General features: G+C 34.1%; 1 protein-coding gene across 2 annotated transcripts; it reads right to left on the reverse strand.

Moving 5' to 3' along the window:
* Positions 1-1,709: 1,709 nt before the first annotated feature.
* On the reverse strand, positions 1,710-16,002 carry LOC106478152 (acyl-CoA desaturase-like). Of its 2 annotated transcripts, none has more exons than XM_022381687.1 (4): positions 15,930-16,002; positions 14,238-14,368; positions 3,515-3,720; positions 1,710-2,316 (listed from the first exon to the last, which is right to left on the reverse strand). In XM_022381687.1, the coding sequence occupies exons 2-4, from the start codon at positions 14,262-14,264 to the stop codon at positions 1,887-1,889; spliced, it is 663 nt and encodes a 220-aa protein (XP_022237395.1). In that variant the 5' UTR covers positions 14,265-14,368; positions 15,930-16,002; the 3' UTR covers positions 1,710-1,886. The 2 variants fall into 2 exon arrangements, with proteins under 2 accessions (XP_022237395.1, XP_022237394.1); XM_022381686.1 differs by having other exon boundaries at positions 3,515-3,729.
* Positions 16,003-18,878: the final 2,876 nt, after the last annotated feature.

Below are 18,878 nucleotides of genomic sequence, written 5' to 3' on the forward strand. Positions count from 1 at the left end.
TTTAAGCGGGAGCCAGGCCTGGCCTACATTTTAGCGTACTTGGACTGAGAATCTGAGGTTTCGTGGTTCGTGGCTCGTTGTCGCAAAACACTTGCTCCACACGTTGAGGTCTGGGACGTTATAAGTGTGACGGTTAATTACCACTATTCAGTCTTACAAGAGCACCCTAACAGTTATCGCTGGGTGCTGATATAACTATTTGTGTAACCTTGAGTAAAAATCTTGAAATCAACTGAAACTGAATTTTCAATTGATTAATCTGACTTTACAGAGAAAAAAATAAGCATGAAAAGAACAAATAAGGCAAAAAAACTAACATCCTGAGTGAAGTTTTATTCCACATGTAATTAATAATATACTTATCAAACAGTCTTAATCATATTTGAGAAACCAAAGCATAATAAGCTGAATAATTATAATCAGAACTAAATTGTGTTAAACTGACTGTAACTTTTACAATCATTTACTTTAAACAAACTTGGATTCCCTGTAGCAAGCACAAACATTCTGGTTGGACATAATCGTTTGTGTATAAAACTGTACCACAATCAATTCATTTTAACTAAGATTAAATTCTAGTTTGGCAACAACCGTTAAATGATGCAGTAAACGTACTGCTAGAACACAAAAATGAATGATGGTCGTTATTTGTTTTTGTTTTTTTTACATAACGGGTATATTTTACTTACTTTTATGGATTTTTTTCGCTTTTTTATGTAACTTACTCTCACGACGGAAATATTCATACAAGGGAATAAAATACACAAAGGAAAACAATCATTAATTCTGATATTGCTGACAAAATAAGAATATTTTCCTTCTTGAATTAAGGACTCTTCTTTTGTTAAATTTGGAAATGAAATTAAAATTTACGTTAACAAATTCCGTTCAATGACAAATTCTTAAACAAACATGTATAATTTGTTCAACTTATTATTGAAGTTAAAAATCTGGATATTTTTTAACCATGAGGACGCCAATTTATGAATTTCAGAAAGAGATAGTAAATAGTGTGGATGAAATTACTTATTAATTGTATTAGTTTCTCTTCCTATTTCATGTTCCATGAAAGAAACACTGTTATGTTGTTTTATGAATGAAAAAAAAACAGTTATGAATCGATGTATAAGTTTTTGCAATATCGATTATCAGTAGCTATAAATGTGTGAATATATATATAGTATTCATAATATACATAATTCTTCATATATTTATCTACCTCGATATTATCTGTAATACTCCATATTTTAGATGTACCTCTCTTGTAGCAATATGATATTTGTTGGTATTCCTGATGCTTATCACTTTACTTCTAATACCCCACCTGATAAGAAAGTCATGATATTTGTTGGTATTCCTGATGCTTATCACTTTACTTCTAATACCCCACCTGATAAGAAAGTCATTGCAATACAGTTACGTATTTCAGAGTGCATTCACTGGCGATCAGGAATAGCAATTTAGATTAACACTAACACGAAGAACAACAATAAATTTATTATTTATATTTTTTTAGCAATTTTATCTCACTGTAGATCTTTATTGCAGTACTGGTAGTATTGTTGTCTTTCCCGATGATCTTTGTACTTCTTTCTTTAGATAAATAACATAACATAAATTACAATTATAGGATTGTTTTATCTGTAATTCTGGATCACAGTGTAAACGACGAAAACTTCTTATGTCTTAAATCATTCTCTTTACCTTAGTTTTAATGATCAAATTTATTTTTAAAAATTAAGAAAAATAGGCGTGATGCTAAGAATCACTATGTTCCACCTTACATATCAATGAAATCTGCAATTAAGTTGTCGTTCGTCAAATAGCATGATAAAGTAGGTTATTTGCGAAAGTTAAATTTGCGAAGACCACACCTGCAGTTACTACTAAAATGTCAGACTGCCATCTCCGGTTTTCTGTCGAGTCTTCTCGATGACGTCGGCAGGCACGGACTTTAGGTCGTAGGCCTGGCCCAACGTAGCCATGAGATCTAAGAACATCGTAGTTATATTCAATTTCCACCCAAACTCACTTGTGGAATAATCATAAGGAAATGTGTGGTGATAGTTGTGAAAACCTTCACCAAGTGCCCACCAGGCCACACGCTTGTTTTCTCTGGCGTAGATAAAACAGTTGTATGGTCGATTTCCCCAGTAGTGGGCAGCACTATTCACCAACCAAGTAATGTGCAATGTAATGGTATAACGCAGAATACCGCTGGTAAGAAGTGCAAACCATGCCCTTTCACCCCACAGCCAAACGGGGATCATTGTTGGAAGATAAAAGCTGAACAGGAAAACCAAGGGGATGTAGAACCTGTCAAAAATGTAGTTTCTACATCAGTAGTTACACTTATGATTAACTTTCTAAGCATTGATTAATGATGTGAAACTAAGAATGAGAACACAATAGAACAACAACATCTATATACGGATTTATTTTGAAACGGCATGAACAGGGATGCCTAAGAGAATTGGAAGTTTGCACTTTGGTTAATGCTAAGCATATGTGAGACAGTAAATGAAATATAAGCATTAGCTCTTAATATATGCGGATAATAATATTAAAAGATCTAAGAACTACTTGGAAACGAATATAAACATCAGCGTTAACGTGGAAATTAAAAAAGAATCGTAGAATGTTTGATGATTAGCTACAAAAACACATAGACGGAAAATGGAAGAAGCTGCTAAGAAAGAAAAAAATTAAGTTGAGAGGATTTAAAGCTTACCTGCAGTGTTAAAAACAAGTTGTAAGACAGTGTGATACTCCAGAGCACGCAAGTGTTAAACTAAAAGTAATCATAAAACATTTTGTGGTTCTCTTTATTTTTATACTTTATATCTATATAAATATAATAGTACTGTCTGTTGTCTATTGTATGTCCAATGTAACTACTTCGCATGGTGTGGATTGATCTTCACCAAAATTAGTATGGAGGTTCATTAAGTCCAGGCAGGGGTACATACAAATTTTCAGTTTTGTATTTTGCGTTTTGCAATTTTTATGGCCGTTTTTGCGTTTTTTACAATTACATATAAGAAAAATCAACTTTTCATGTTCTAAGATAACCTTTCATTAATCATGAATTTACATAACTTCCGTCCAGGGGACGGGTACTCCGGCTAGTATGTCATATGTTACTATAGTTGTAAAGTTACTATTATAACTATTCTATGATATTAGAACAATAGTGAAACAGTAATGATAATAATAATCTATACATTCTTAGAGGCACCTTACGGCAGACTCGAGAAATAGAACATCAACAGCAGTTTCATAATTTAACAAATAATCTAATATGAAACAGTTTTATGTACTAGCCCTGAATAAGCCGCAAAAGCGAAACGTTGATTGAAATACAAGTTCTCTTTTAATTATCTAGAGTGTAGATGTTGTTTTTATTTAACTTTATTTTCATAATGTGTAAATATATTGTTTAAAGTTACTTTAAAATATTTCAGCAGCTAAGGGTTTATAAGAAACCGATTTTGATTGGACGAGAGATCATTACCTTTTCTGAAACCTGACTACAGGATCTTGCAAGATGTCGCTACAGTCGACAGTCCGCCCTTTTTCTCGAACGTCAGGATGCTTCTTATGCAATAACCAGCCCATGTGAGCGAAAAAGAACCCTCGTTTGATATTGTGTGGGTCAGCATCTGTTTCCGTAAACTTATGGTGCACACGGTGATCTCTAGACCACTCGTAGATATCATTCTGAAAAATCTGTTTATTAATCTGCATACTTTACTTCCAACAACAAATTACAATGAACGGTTCTAGAACTTCACAAGTCAATTAAAATACTTCAAGAATTTCAACAATAACAACCAGCAAAGAGAAAACTACGACTTGGGGTATTCGAGACGGAGTACAATATTTGATTAGCAGAGTCGCGGATTCGAGCCCCGCTCAGTTTCACTTCTTCTGAAAGGTTTTTAACTTCTTAAAATGGAATATCGTCACTTAAAATTTCTCTAATTAAACTACCTAAAGTTGTCCCTTCTAACAAAAATGGGAATAACCAGATTTTGCGCTTTACAAGGCAATTAGCGTAGGTAAAGAATCCTGAATAATTAATGTAGTAAGAACTCAGGAAAACAGCACTCGAGACGCGATCGTTTAATTGCATGAATCCTTGTAAACGTAATCCCAGTCTCTGTTTTCTCTTCTTCAGAAAAAATTTCCAACATCAAAGGACGGATGGTAACACTAAGAAAAAAAATGTTTTTAAAGAACAGTGTCAAAAGATTGGAGAACAGTAATAATGAATATCAAGCAAGTATTTTAGATATTATGGAAACGTAATCTTATAGTTTGTAACACATGCTGAGCTTAAACATTATTATACTAAAATAAACTGCCACTAACTTCAGAATCTCACATAATATTCTCAGTCCAATACTTTTACGGGCGACTTCATTACGGACATAATACTGAGCGTATAACAAAAATACCTTTGTTCATTTTATAACATACAAAGTGCCCCACCGTATACGATAGCTTGTTGGTGGAGATAGGAAATGTGTTTCTTATTTACCCCTGCCACCGAAAGTTATGTTTTCACCCCTGTGTGTGTGTGTATGAGTGTTTGTAAAAACGGCTGAATGGATTTGGACGAAACTTGGTATAGATTTGAATTATGACCCATCTTAGAAATGATTAGTTTTTGGAGGGTTAAAGATCAAGGTTACAAAAAATCCTTATCCGTTAACATTGGTACCGATTTTTCACACTATTTTTGCTCTATTGCTCAGTCAAAAATGATTGCATGTTGATGACACTTAGTGGGCATATGTAGAATATAATTCCTCATTGTCCTGTCAAAAATGGTCCGTGTCCGCTGATAACGATTGATACACGGACACATTTTCTTATTTTATGAGAGCCGAATATGATCGGCGCTGCGTGGCTGAGGTATGCGTTATGCCCCTCTAATTTCCAGTTATTATTATTCAAGAAATCAGTCAAACAAATAATGGTTACCAAACTTCGTAAAGGCATCTTTAATAGAATGTTCTGGAATCGAGCCTGGGGGAATTATCATGTTAGATGTAAAATGTTAGTGGTAGTGATTAAATAATAGCAGAATATATAGTGATTATTTCTTGCTAAAGGTATAAAAATAGTCTACTTGTTCTCTGTCCACCGCGGCTTCGGAAACCCTATTTTTATCGTTATAAGCTATGGTTGTTACTTTCTTAATGCAAAGCTACATCGTGTGATATCTGCACTCTATCCATCACAGGGCCGGGCATGGCCAGGTGGTTAGGGCGCTCAACTCGCAGTCTAAGGGTCGCGGGTTTTAATCCCCGTTCCACCAAACATGCTCGTCCTTTCAGCCGTGGGAAAGTTATTATGTGACGGTCAATCCCACTATTCGTTGGTAGAAGAATAGCCCAGGAGTTAACGGTGGGTGGTGATGACTAGCTACCTTCCCTCTAGTCTTTCACTGCTAAATTAGGGGAGGCTATCGCAGATAACCCTCGTGTAGCTTTGCGCGAAATTCAAACCAGACTATCCACCAGGTGTAACTGAACCCTGGATTTTAGCGTTGTAACTCCGTAAGCTGACTGACTCACCGGGGGAGGGCATCATTATAAGCCCTCAGATTTACTGTTCAGCTACTTGGGAGCAAGAAACGGTGTGCCTCAACACAACAGTTCAAACTGACTCACTGAGGGTGGACACCATTATAATCCCTCAGATTTACCGTTGAGCTACTGGAGAGCAAGAAACGTGTGCCTCAACACAACGATTCAGTTTGTGTTTAACATTTCTTTTAGTCAACTGCAACTTTTAGTCAAGTTTCAATTTAGACTTATGCAGAATCTCATTACGTCAATAGTCTTATTATTTAATAGCTTTGAAGTTGTGATTTAGTAACTCAAAAAGTCTTATATACTAACTCGTCATTGTTATATTATTATACGCCATTCCTTTAGCCATCTGTTCACAGTTCCCATTCATTGGAGTCTAACAACAGAGTTAATGAATCTATATATACACACAGTATTACTGTCTGTTGTATGTCCATGTCCTACTTCGCATGTGTATTAGTATAGAAGTTCATTAGGTCCATGCGGGAGAACATACAATGTTCAGTTTTGCATTTTGCGGTTTTTATGGTCGTTTTTGCGTTTTCGCATTTTTTTTTTATTTTTTACCACTACTTCACCTCCTGTTGATGGATCTTCTCCAAAATTTGGCATGAAGGTTTGTTGAGTCTATGAGGAATACATACAAATTTTAAATTTTGCATTTTGGGTTTTTTACAATTATATATAAGGGAAGCAACTTTTCATGTCCTAAGATAACCTCTCATTAATCATGAATTTACAAAACTTCCGTCCAGGGGATGAGTACTTCAGCTAGTATATAATATGTTTGAAACTAGGAAAAATTGTAGTTGCCAACCAGTAGTGATTGATCAAGAAAAACGACAATGAACAGGTTTATATAATTCATCAAATTTTGCCCCATTTTAATGATTACTTTAACAGTGGCTAGTACTATACGGAAAATATCCCCAAAACTGTTATGTGGTAGTCGACAACTTCAAAAATGGTTTATCTTAAATGTGTAAAGAAATTCATGGTGTTTAGAGTGTAAAATTTCGAGAAAAAATGACTATATAGAAACGTTTGGAGTAGCCTGATGAGTCAAGTTTTACCCTTCTCTCTACTAATATAAACACATGAGGTATTTGAACGTGCTTGCGTTGCTCCGAAATTATATGACCCTGAAGATGGTGTTAATTTTGTAAAAACATTTTTGCACAGGATTTGGGTTCTTTGACTGTTAGAAAAATGAAATTACAACATTCAAGATGTGCCTGGATGCTATTGATGATTATATCCAATCCATACAATACTACATATATATCCTAATGAACGAAAGCTCTTCCAAGACTATGATGCAACAATCCGTTACAATTAAATACTCCCAATACTTATTTCTTAACAAAATATTATCTTTTGGATAACCTTCAATATATAATTCACCACAATAAAACTATATCGATATCTATGAGCCAAATATAGACCATAATCTTCAACAAATGAGCCACAGTTCAACAAGACGTCTTCAAGCATGTTGTGAAGCCTACAATGCCATGTGAAATCCATGTTGTTATCACGTCGAAAATAGCACAACTCGATATTAGTCAGGGATCCTAAAGAAATAGCTAGTCGGTGTAAATTAAAACATTCAAATTTATAATATTTAATGAAATACAATCTTTCCTTCTAAACCGTATGCTAAAATCAAACGAATCAGATTATCATAACAGAAAAGAGAGGCAGACATTTAGCTTTTAATGTTAAACACTGACTACAATATATTTATGACATGAAAACGTCAGGTATGAATGTATGATACGTCATATCAATATTTACTCTTTCGTAATTTTAAACCGTAGGGAATGCAAATACTTTAGTCTGTGCTACTTACATTCAACTACAACACGTGGACGTTCGCTCCAGTAGTCACACACATTGGTATCTTTTATTTTTTCTCTTTGGATGGTTGCAACGTTTTATTCCATAAGTTAATATTTTTCGCTCTACAGGCATGCGTGTGATTTTGTTACAAGATTATCTCGTAAATATTATATTATAAATGACATGGACACAGGACAGTAAGTATTTGATGTAAGACTGTTTTTGCTGGCAAAGAACTACCTATATACTTTACCATTTGTTACAAGGAAGTTAGCTTAGGTTTTAATTCTGGGAGATCTCTGACGGAACATTTTAACTCTTAGTAAATTTCAGAGCTACATCCTAGCACACCTGTTCTCTAGAATGTAGTTCTGAAACAACCTAGTCTCTTGGTTTAAAACCACTACTTGTGGAAGCTCACTTACCTACTGAATTCAAACGATATTGGTTCATTTCACTCTTAATGAAGATTCTTCGATTATTTTCGCACCACATGACACCTAAAAATATTTTTTGATGTCAACACGAACAAGATCTGATTAATGTTTGGCGGACTTAGAGCTTGAAACTAGTCTTTCATATTACCCCAATCCGCCTTACCCACATTAGAACGACAGCATAATTATATGGGAATGCAATATAACAATTTGCTCATTGAATTGTAATTGGTATAGTGGAGTAACTGCAATCACTAAACATGTCATGTTAATCTAATCTGTTCCTCGTATGAGAAAAGTAAGGTCTGGAGACATGAACATCGCCAAGTAGTTCATTAAAAGTAATGGATTAACCATGCAGTAGTTAGAAGTTTTAAACGTCACTACCATCAAGTTACCAATCAGGAAATGAAGAAGCATTTAGGCAAGGACAGAGATTAAATTTCATAGGGCAATAAGAGCTTGTTACTTTATTTACCTAATATTACACAAACATGACAAGTGCATAAAAGATGGTTGACAAAATACAAAAAAAAGCTACTTACACATGGGCTCAAACTATTAAGTTGATTGAAGTTTTGAGATCAAAACAACTAAATATGTAAAAGCCAAAAGCACGATGCTAGAACCTAAAATAACTTTAGTAAACCGGCTAAAAAAACAAACGTCAATAGCAATACAAGTAGTAACAATGGAAACACAAATCATGTCTATGATATTATAACACTTGAGCCAACCCTTTTAGTTTAATAAAAATGTTATCATGAACTATCTGTACTATTCCTATCATGGGGATCGAAACCAGATTTTTGGTGTTATTATCCCATTGACTTACCGCTGAGCCACTGGGGAGGGGGGGGGGCAAGTCACAGCTGAGGAAGTAAATGGCATTTGTAAAACAATAACAACTTACGTTGTTCTTAGTTTTCCTAAACACAAAAAATATCTTGTAGAAGAACCTAAGGTAAATCTATGTGAATATCACAAAACAGTACTGAATAGGCTACTTTTGAAATGAGTCGATAACCATATGCTAATCATTGGTGATTAATTTATCGTGTAAGCCAAGAAATATGTTCTTTCTAATATTCAGACTATAATAGATGTACTACTCGAAGACTTCATAACTAGGTTTAGGTGGCCATTAGAAATCCATGCTTATAAAGGAAGTAACTTTAATGAACTGCTATTAGCAGACTAATGGTAACACAGATATTAATATAAGCTAGAATATCACATTATCATTCCTTTACGAATGAGTTAAAGTATAATATTATACAGGCAGTCAAGAACCATGATGGCCAAGTGTTTTTAATCCACAATCCCTATGTCACAATAAGGGTGATTGAGCATTGTCGCATTTCTATACCAGAAAACATCTGAATAATGAATGATAGAGTATGGAAGGTTAAGCCAGGGAAGAAGGTATTTATTCATCTAGAGAAAAGGATACCAATTCACTCAGCTATCATTGTATCGAATTGACTATAATTAAAACATATATATATTAGTTTAGTACATTGTAAGATCCAGTACTTACACAGACCAGGAAGTTGATAGAAGGACGTAAGTCACCCCAATCCAATGCTACTACAATAGAACAATAAATAAACAGAAAACAAAATAAGAACTTAGTGGACAGCAGCGGGATCGAGAGCGTTCTAAATAATGAAGTGGATACCTTCACAAATTGTAAAGCATACAGAAGAAAGCTTTGACAATTGTGACCAAATACTGTAGACATATTCCACACTGAACGTGGCAGTCACCATCCTAGGGCCAGTACAATACAAAACAACGCCGAGTCAACTGGTAAGTTTTGATATCAAACACCAAGAGAGAGAGAAGGGGTTAAGGGGTAGTGAATCGTGCTTTCTGAGTATTACATTTTCGGGAAGTCCTTTCATATTAGGTACTGCATAATATAGGCGGGAGTATTCGATGCTGCAAAGCACATCTTGTTTGATGTTGTATGCTCAACAAGTGACAACATTCCTCTACATAATTTAAAATATTATTTTAATTATTTGAAATATCTATGACCTTTATTTATATCTACATATCTATTGGGTATCTATATGTTGTCGCACACATTCTACAACATAATAGCTTTTAAATGAGTTAAAAAGTAGCGCACTTTTGCCAGTATGTTAGTCGTTGACAAAACACATTCATAAGAAGGTGTTGTGAAACTGCATCAACTGTTTTCTGGTACAGTTATTGAGACCGATATGTGAAAATGGATCTGGAGTGGAATGTATTTGATGTCTTATAAAGTGGAAAGTCCAGTGGTGTTAGGACTAGAAAGGTGGTCCGAGGAGTAAAGTAACGCTCCCACGTAGCCAGTACGACAGTTTCACAGGATCTTGTCCAATGTTTTATGGATTCAATATTACATGGTGTTCTGTGTCACTGGTAAAAACGCATATACTTGTAACACCATCAACTGCCTACGTTCTCCAGCATGTCCACAAGTGTGACTTAATTGCTGAGACAACACTGTACTCAACGCCGCTGAATCACCCTATGCTACTTTTAGGCTGCGTAGAACCTGTGCTCTTGAACTGCTCATGCCATCATTTAATTGCATCATATGATAATAAACTTGTTAGATTCAACGTGTCGCATGAGAACAGACACTAATTTCATGTACCACACAATGATCTAAACACTAATTTCATGTACCATACAATGATCTAGACACTAATTTCATGTACCACACAATGATCTAGACACTAATTTCATGTACCACGCAATGATCTAGACACTAATTTCATGTACCACACAATGATCTGTACATTTTGCTGAACAATTACCATACTAATACTGTCTACTGTGAAAATCTTAAACTTTGGTTTTGGTCGAATCTGGTGAGATGGAATATAATTTTGTGGTTTTTCAAGCTCACGTATATTTTTCTGCGTGTCTTCTTTTATTTTGAAGCTATTACGTTTTAACACGTATACGACAACTTGTAGATTTCTTCTCTATCCATGCTTCATTTCGCTATTTCTGTAAAATGTGAATATCAGAAGTAAAAAAATTCCATAATACCAATATATCTATAAGTTTTGTGGTTTCATTTGCTTTTGGTAGTCGTGGCTAACATCGCATTTAAGTAGAAATTTTAATTTCACCTGTTTCACGACATTTGACCTACCATAAGGTAGCATTATTTTCTAATCCAGTTTTATTGCCGTTATGTGGGATTGTAGGAGCATTTCACAGTTGTTTCACCTGTTTAACGACATTTGACCTACCATAAGGTAGCATTATTTTCTAATCCAGTTTTATTGCCGTTATGTGGGATTTTAGGAACATTTCACAGTTGTTTCACCTGTTTAACGACATTTGACCTACCGTAAGGTAGCATTATTTTCTAATCCAGTTTTATTGCCGTTGTGTGGGATTTTAGGAGCATTTCACAGTTCTTAGTGTGAGTTTCAGCACTGATTTTATCTTAGAAATAAGGACTAGTGCTTTTTACCACTGTAGTTATTATCCCCGAGTTAATTAACATGATCCTCAGAAATAGTGATGAAAAGTCTGATTCACAAAACCTCTAATGTTCTTAACATTATAGGAAGCTTTAAGGGCTCGTATTAACCTTCTGTTCAGAAATTGGTTCCTGCCTCACAACCCATTTAGAAAGTTGGATGCAGGATTACAAACATTATAATAGTAGAGCTAATCAATTTTAGGTTAACTAAAAATATCAAGTGGATCAGTAGATATCCAGAAATGTGTGTGTTATTAGCTTCAGAACAGAGCCCCATCAAGCTGATAATTGAATATCTACCGAATAACACACACAAAATGGATAGTTGTTGGGTGGTTAGACTTATCTATTAAATGTTATGCTAAAGGTGAACTAGGCTGATATAATTGAGAAATAACAGATATGAACATGGGTGCAGCCTTTAAGAAAAGAAAACTGAATTCACCCAAAAGGACAAGAAAACCAAGGAAGATTACAATACCTGATGAAGATGAAATTTGAACTGAAGAAACGCAAAACTTGGAAAAGCACTGAAAAACATTTTGTATTTCTATTGGAATAATAATGATAAAATGTGATGTCATAATATTTTTCTTTGATTTTTTGTGAATTAGGCTCTGAGTCTAGTTGCTGTAATTTCTTTGTTGAAGAATTATGTATTGGATGTTTTTTTATTTGATATGTTTGTTTGTTTTTAATTATGCACAGAGCTACACAAGGGCTATCTGTGCTCTGCCCATCACGGGTATCGAAACCCGGTTTATAGCGTTGTAAGTCCGCAGATATACCGCTGTGCCACTGGGAGGCGATATTTCACATGTATATTGTTTATTGATTTAAACTTAATTATTGTTATTTCTTTTATTCTTATTGGGCTCTAAAATATTTTATTGTGTAGAGTTTTAAACAGTTACTATGTCACTGTAAATATACAGATGACTTTATGTTTATTTAATTGGTTATCATCCTAAACTCAAGTGAGTGTCTTGTATTTTATTTTCAGTGTGTTTTAATTTATATTATTGAATTTTTGTTTGTACCATATTCCATGTGGCTTCTTTGTTTGTACCATATTCCATGTGCCTTCATGTGGCTGCAAGAAGTATAGGTGAACTAGTGTACATTTATATTTGTAACGTACATTATTACTTTAGCTTAAAGACAAGCTTCTTCCAATCGATGAAACTGTAACATTCCAGACTGAATATCAGCTTTCTGTTTAAATTCTTATCATAAGAAGCCTAAAATAATTAGCTCTGCTTTAGTCTAGTTTAGTCAGCCAATAACTAGCAAAATTTAGTTACAGCATTTAAACTTTCATACCTGCAACCAGCTTTTATAAATAACGCTTTTTGTTTCCTCTTTAATTACTTGGTTCACTGACCACAGGACAAAATAAAAAAGTCAAGTCCAACCTAATTTTAAATAGTATTTATTTACCGAGAGTAATTAAAAAAGCATTATTACTTTAGTTTAAAGTAAATATTATAAATCCAGTCTTAATAGGATCGCCATCAAATATGGCCACATTCTCTCAAATTTCTGTTGTCAAGTTATGTTTTGCCTTGTCTAGCCATTTTATTAGTGCCCCTACACACGTATACACATACACCTGTAGAATATTTGATTTATTTGCCTATGTAAAATAGAATAATAAGTCAATTGATTGTTTGAAACCTAAAAGTGTAGAGAAATTTAATTGTATCGTAGTTTGTAAAACAATGATCAAGGTAAAGATGTGTAATTAACTATGCACAATAGTGGATGTTTCTGTAACAGAAGCGTTTCTTTGATCGGCTGTTCAAAGACATCTTTCATCAGAATATATCAACGGTGGCAATGAAAAGGAAATATGTCTGTCAGTATGGAAAATGTGATGGTCACCGCTGGTAACTAGTCGAGTGCAAAGACAATTGGAAAGTTTTGAAAAATGAAACAAGTGTTAGACTGAATTCCAAATGACCGATTCTTTCACAGTCTAGATTTGACTATGATTATACTGTGCGACGGAAGTTGAAAACTTTCATATAATAGTCGAAAACCTATTTAAAAACGACCGAACTGAGAGTCAAGTAAGAAAGCGCGGTTACAATTGTTCTTGAAACGCAAACTGTAGAGAGTGACTGAAGGTGTAGGATGTACTATACTGAAACCGGTTTACCAGAGCTGTTTTTGCAAAATTTTGAATTACATCATGCTATCTGAAGGTGGTTGGAAACCTAATTTAACATCAAATGCATTTTAACAATTAAACTGCTGGTGCCGTGAAAATAACAAATAAGATATTATGATAATGAGTTCCTAAGACATCACAGAGATGACTAATAAAATATGTTAACAATGATTAAACTTCGAATAACGAGTAGAGAATGTGAGAAAACCTAAATGAGCTCACTTATCGTTATAACTGGCGAGGTATTGTATGAAAAAAAATTAAACAAATACAAGCATTTTAGCTCTTTAACTAGTTTCTGAAGATAAGGAAAAACTTGAAACAATGAACACAAATAGTCTCATTACATAATACCAAATAGTTATAAATCTTTTTACAAATGATACTATTTTTCACTATCATAAAATACATATATTGGTTAACGTCTTTAAACTAATTAGTTTCATAATTTGGACACTGGATGTCGGTAAATCAGATTAACTAGGTATGCTATCACAAAGCATAACCAGTGGCTTATCCCAGATGCAGTGGTAATACATTTTTAATACTTTAACATAACACTCATTATTCAGTCTTTTTTTTTTCAAAAAGTTTTTCTTAAACCAGAAATCATATTTTTCTTTCTCACATTGTTGTAAAAATGATATAATGATATATTTTAGGTTAAGAATAGCAACTATTACCTGGCAAGCTATACAATTGAATATCATGAGGAGGACTCTCAGAGAGAGTTTAGCCTTGTATGACCTGTGACACCAAAGTCTGTGTGCGCCTGCTGTTATTCCTAGACCTGAACAGTAACAGCATGTCAGGCCTAAAACATAAAAACAAAGAACAATTCTCACGCCTGAAGGACGATGTAGAAAACATAAATTGACTACGAGTAAATTAATATCGCGAAAATCTCAAGATATTATTATTCCTTTCACTTTCTATTGCCAAAATTACCAATGATTAACTGATGACTTCATTTAAACAATTAAAACTTAGTGATTCAGTCAGTTTTATAAACTTTGACTAAAGTTATCTTAGAAGTTTTTAAAGTAAAACCTATACAACTATTAGGCTTGAACCGAATAATATGGTACTGGTGTATCATGAATTGGTATTTAAACAATTACGTCAAGAATTCTGCACGAACAGAAGTTTCTAACAGTTTCACAATAAACATATTCATTATGTCATTGTTTCTTCATAATAAATGTGGCAGATAAACATCATAAGAAAGGTATTTTTAAAAACAAAGTATTCCTGTTTGTAATAAACAAGTTAGCTTAAGGCAGTGTATATAAATATAAAAAATAGGGACATCTTTATCTATTTACATTGTAACAAGCACGACCTAATGCATTTAAAAATATTATTGTTTTTAATGTAGAGCTACACACAATGGGCCATCTGCGATCTGTCCACCGCGGGGAATCAAACCCCGGATTTTAGAGTTCTAAGTCCGTAAACTTACCGCTAACCCACGAAAGCCCCTTGCAAATTTAACATAAATATGTTATTGTAAGATAAATACAAATGTTAGAATTGGACAAAAATATCTTTTTGCACTACATGTACATGTTACAGCAGAATCTTGGGTAGTCTTCGTCAGGTATAACTGAAAACTAGGCTTACAGGGTTTTATACGCGTTGCAAAAAGTCTACCATAATTTTTTTTTGCATTCTTAATCGTTGCTTTTTTTAATTTTATAATATTAAATGCACAATTTGCTTCCATACGCAGGCACAAAAGTGTTATACTTTGTAACGCTATTATCATACAGCCATTGGCAAAAAGGAGCTGCGGCATTACTACCAGAAAACGAAAGTAATAGAATGTAAATTAGTTATTCATAGACGGGGGCCACCATACCATGTTTTCACTCTTGCATCCTTGCGATGCATCTATCATATGTGCCATCGTAACTACAAAAGCTAAGCTAATCATACCATAGAAGAGCTATTTCGAAAACTGGATATGAACTTCTTTTTAATTGCAAGAAAACTGTGTATCGATAAAGGTTCATGAATATAATATAATGTTCATTTAGCTCATATGTTTTTATTATATTTAAAATCAAGTATAATTCCTTAACTTACTACACTAACAAATATATATGTTACACATTGCTATTAAAAATCGCAGTAATTTTTAAACATCGTTAAATATGATTGTTAAATAAGTTCAAAATTCTATCTAATTAATAAAACAAAACAAAAATCTTTGTTTTATAGTTACAGTTCTTATAGCGAACAAAATGTAGTAACTAAAGATTTACTAATTGTGTATGAAAGCCCATTAATAACACAGGCAAATATTCTGTCGAAACACGTTCATTATGTTTATAAATCGTTGTTGGTTAACATACTATTAAAGATCTACTCACCAAACACCCAAACTTGCCATTTCGCCGTGAAGAGTAGAATAAACCCAATAAATGCTGCAGCATGTAGCAGAGTAAACACGTTCATTATGTTTCTAAATCGTTGTTGGTTAGCATACTATTAAAGATTTACTCACCAAACACCCAAACTTGCCATTTCGCCGTGAAGAGTAGAATAAACCCAATAAATGCTGCTGCATGTAGCAGAGTAAACACCCAAACATTGGTCCATACGATGTCCAGCTGGTGAGGCTTTTCTTGTCTCTCAGGGATGTCTTGTGTGTCTGACAGATGGTTGACCGATTTTGGATGGTTGACTGATTTTGGAGCCATACTTTTCAAAACGAATTATCTATACAACTGAGGTACATAGTTAGGTAATGCTAGAACGTTCATGTCATTGAAATATATATATATATAAACACTCAAGCATGAAGTTTCAAGGATGTCCAAGTCAACTGATATTATTTGGTCTGCCCAATCAAGTAAAAATATATACACAGATATACAAAACATTTATATATATATAGAAAAGGTAATTCTAGCTTTATACAAAACTCACTGTTATCAGCCCAATCAAGTAAAAAGATATACACGTATATACAAAACATTTGTTTTTATATATGGAAAAGATAATTCTAATTTTATACAAAACTCACTGTTATCAGCCCAATCAAGTAAAAAGATATACACGTATATACAAAACACTTTTTTTTATATATGGAAAAGGTAATTCTAACTTTATACAAAACTCGCTGTTATCAACGTTTTGACATATGCTTTTCGTAGAATGATTCGATACTCACACATTCTCAATAGATTAGATATCAAATTTTAATAAATTAATAAAGTAAGGTACAAGCGATTACATAATTGTTAATGAATTGACACTTAAATAGGGAATTCATGACAATGGATTGCCGACGTTTACAACATTACTGAACGATCTGTAAATATCTATAGAGTTGTGTGCTAAAAGAAGTTAGAACGTTCTTTTTTTAAGAGAATGAAATAATAATAATGATTTTATATAAAGATTTTTTACATTTGCCGGTTTTAATTTCTGTTTATCGCTGAGTTCAGCTTTGCGATTAAAACTTATTTAACGTGCTTTCTTTCTAAAGATAAACAAGAGAGAATTATCAATAGCCGCGGCACTTGAAATTATTTTATTCAGGATTAGAGTAAATTACTCTATGAGACTTTTTTCCTTCCTCATGTCATCCTGTATAAATGTCAAGTTTGGTGCTGATTAATCAAGAAATATGGAAGCGTATAAGGAACAGATACGCACCCACACGTATTGACTATTATTTATATAGATTAGATGGGGTCAAACCTTCCTCAGGTCAGCCTGTATTACTGTGTCACGTTGTGCTGATTTGGTAGTTTTTCCGATATTACATTGGGGTCATACACCCCGAGGGTTCAACCCCCACTTTCTGTGGAAAAATTAGATTACAAAGTTTTCATTGACGCTAATAATGTGACGTCACAGACATTAAACCTGGGTACGCTGATTCCATATCTTTATAAGCCTACTATTATAGGATCTGAAAGGCTCCAACAAACAGACACAAACTTAACTTTAAATATTAGATATTTTTGTACACCAGCAATACCAGGCGTGGGGCGCGACTATACCGGATTCGATTTTATTACTCATCAGGATCTCTACGAGCCTAACCTCTTTTAGGCAGGAGTAGAATGAATTAATCTATGAGACCTTGGACATGGTCAAATATATCCATCTAAAGGGTTTGACCCCCTGAGTCGAAAACTGTAACTGGATTTTAAATCAGTCAAGAGATGGCTAAGCTATGAGCTAAAATTTTGTAGTTAAAAAACGAAAAAATTCAGAGCCATTCTATGGGCCGCTATGCCGCGGCTAAAAAAAAGGTTGGCATTTTCTTATGGAATGTTATTGTATAGGTTGTGTTCGCTATATTACTACAATTTTGAAGCTTTGCCAATTCGTATAGTCGCCCTCCAGTAACACAGCAGTATGTCTGTGGACTTGCAGGGCTAGAAACCGGGTTTCGATACCCGTGGTGGGCAGAGCACAGATAGCTCATTATGTAGCTTTGTGCTTAACTTCAAACAAATAAATCGTTATAGTCCATGTCGCCACGTTCGGTCATACTCTCTCTCATGACTGCGCATCTTGACAATGGCCCTACAACCTAATTTCCATTGCATAAATCTCTGTTGTAAGTCTGTCATATCTAAAGCATACACCTCCTCCCTGCATGCTTTCCATAAGCGATATAGTGTACGAGGACTACAGTTTCCTACCACCCGTTTCAATAGACCGATTGTGCAAAAATTCACTGCCGCTGCTGCCGGCGACTTCTGTGGTATTTCTTTGTGTGGAATAGCATAAACACTCATTTCATTTTTCAGCTGTTTGACGTATGCAACAGTTGAATAAGTATGTTGTGATAGCAACTTGTGTACGTGTGACTTGTGCCATTTTTCCAAATGAAGATATTTATTGATTATGTTGAATATTGTTGTCTGGAGCACTAGCACGGATTTTGCCACTGAACTTTATATTCGTGAATTCTCACCTATTGCAAGCCGCAGTACTTTGCTTATAACTGCTGGGGTAGGACTCGTTGCAAGTCTCTTTCTGAATGGTCTTGGTGTCTTAAGTTCATCCACATTCTTTTGTTTTCCAATTCCATTAAGAACAAGGGATATCCTCGTCTTGGAAATTCTAATCTTTGATCTAAACACATACTTATTATCTGAATACATGAATATTTTACTTCTGGAAAGGTTTTTAGCCACTATTCCCAAAAGTGGTCAATTTTCAGTGGCATAACACTATCTGTGAAACACCAAACATTATCAAACTGTAATTCTAATACATTCTGTTCCACCCCAACTTCATATCGATTTTGCCTGTCGCATAATTTACTAATTTGCTTGTTCAAAATCAATTCAATA

The sequence above is a fragment of the Limulus polyphemus genome, unplaced genomic scaffold, assembly GCF_000517525.1.
Source record: "Limulus polyphemus unplaced genomic scaffold, Limulus_polyphemus-2.1.2 Scaffold185, whole genome shotgun sequence".
Classification (NCBI taxonomy): domain Eukaryota; kingdom Metazoa; phylum Arthropoda; class Merostomata; order Xiphosura; family Limulidae; genus Limulus; species Limulus polyphemus.

Bases quoted from the DNA above. Each gene is read 5' to 3' on its own strand.
- LOC106478152 (XM_022381686.1), bottom strand. From the start codon at position 14,264: ATGATATTCAATTGTATAGCTTGCCAG. The intron at 3,730-14,237 runs GTAATAGTTGCT...ATTAATAAACAG, and splicing joins TCAATTGTATAGCTTGCCAG to ATTTTTCAGAATGATATCTA. The intron at 2,317-3,514 runs GTAATGATCTCT...CATTTTTGACAG, and splicing joins GTAGTCAGGTTTCAGAAAAG to GTTCTACATCCCCTTGGTTT.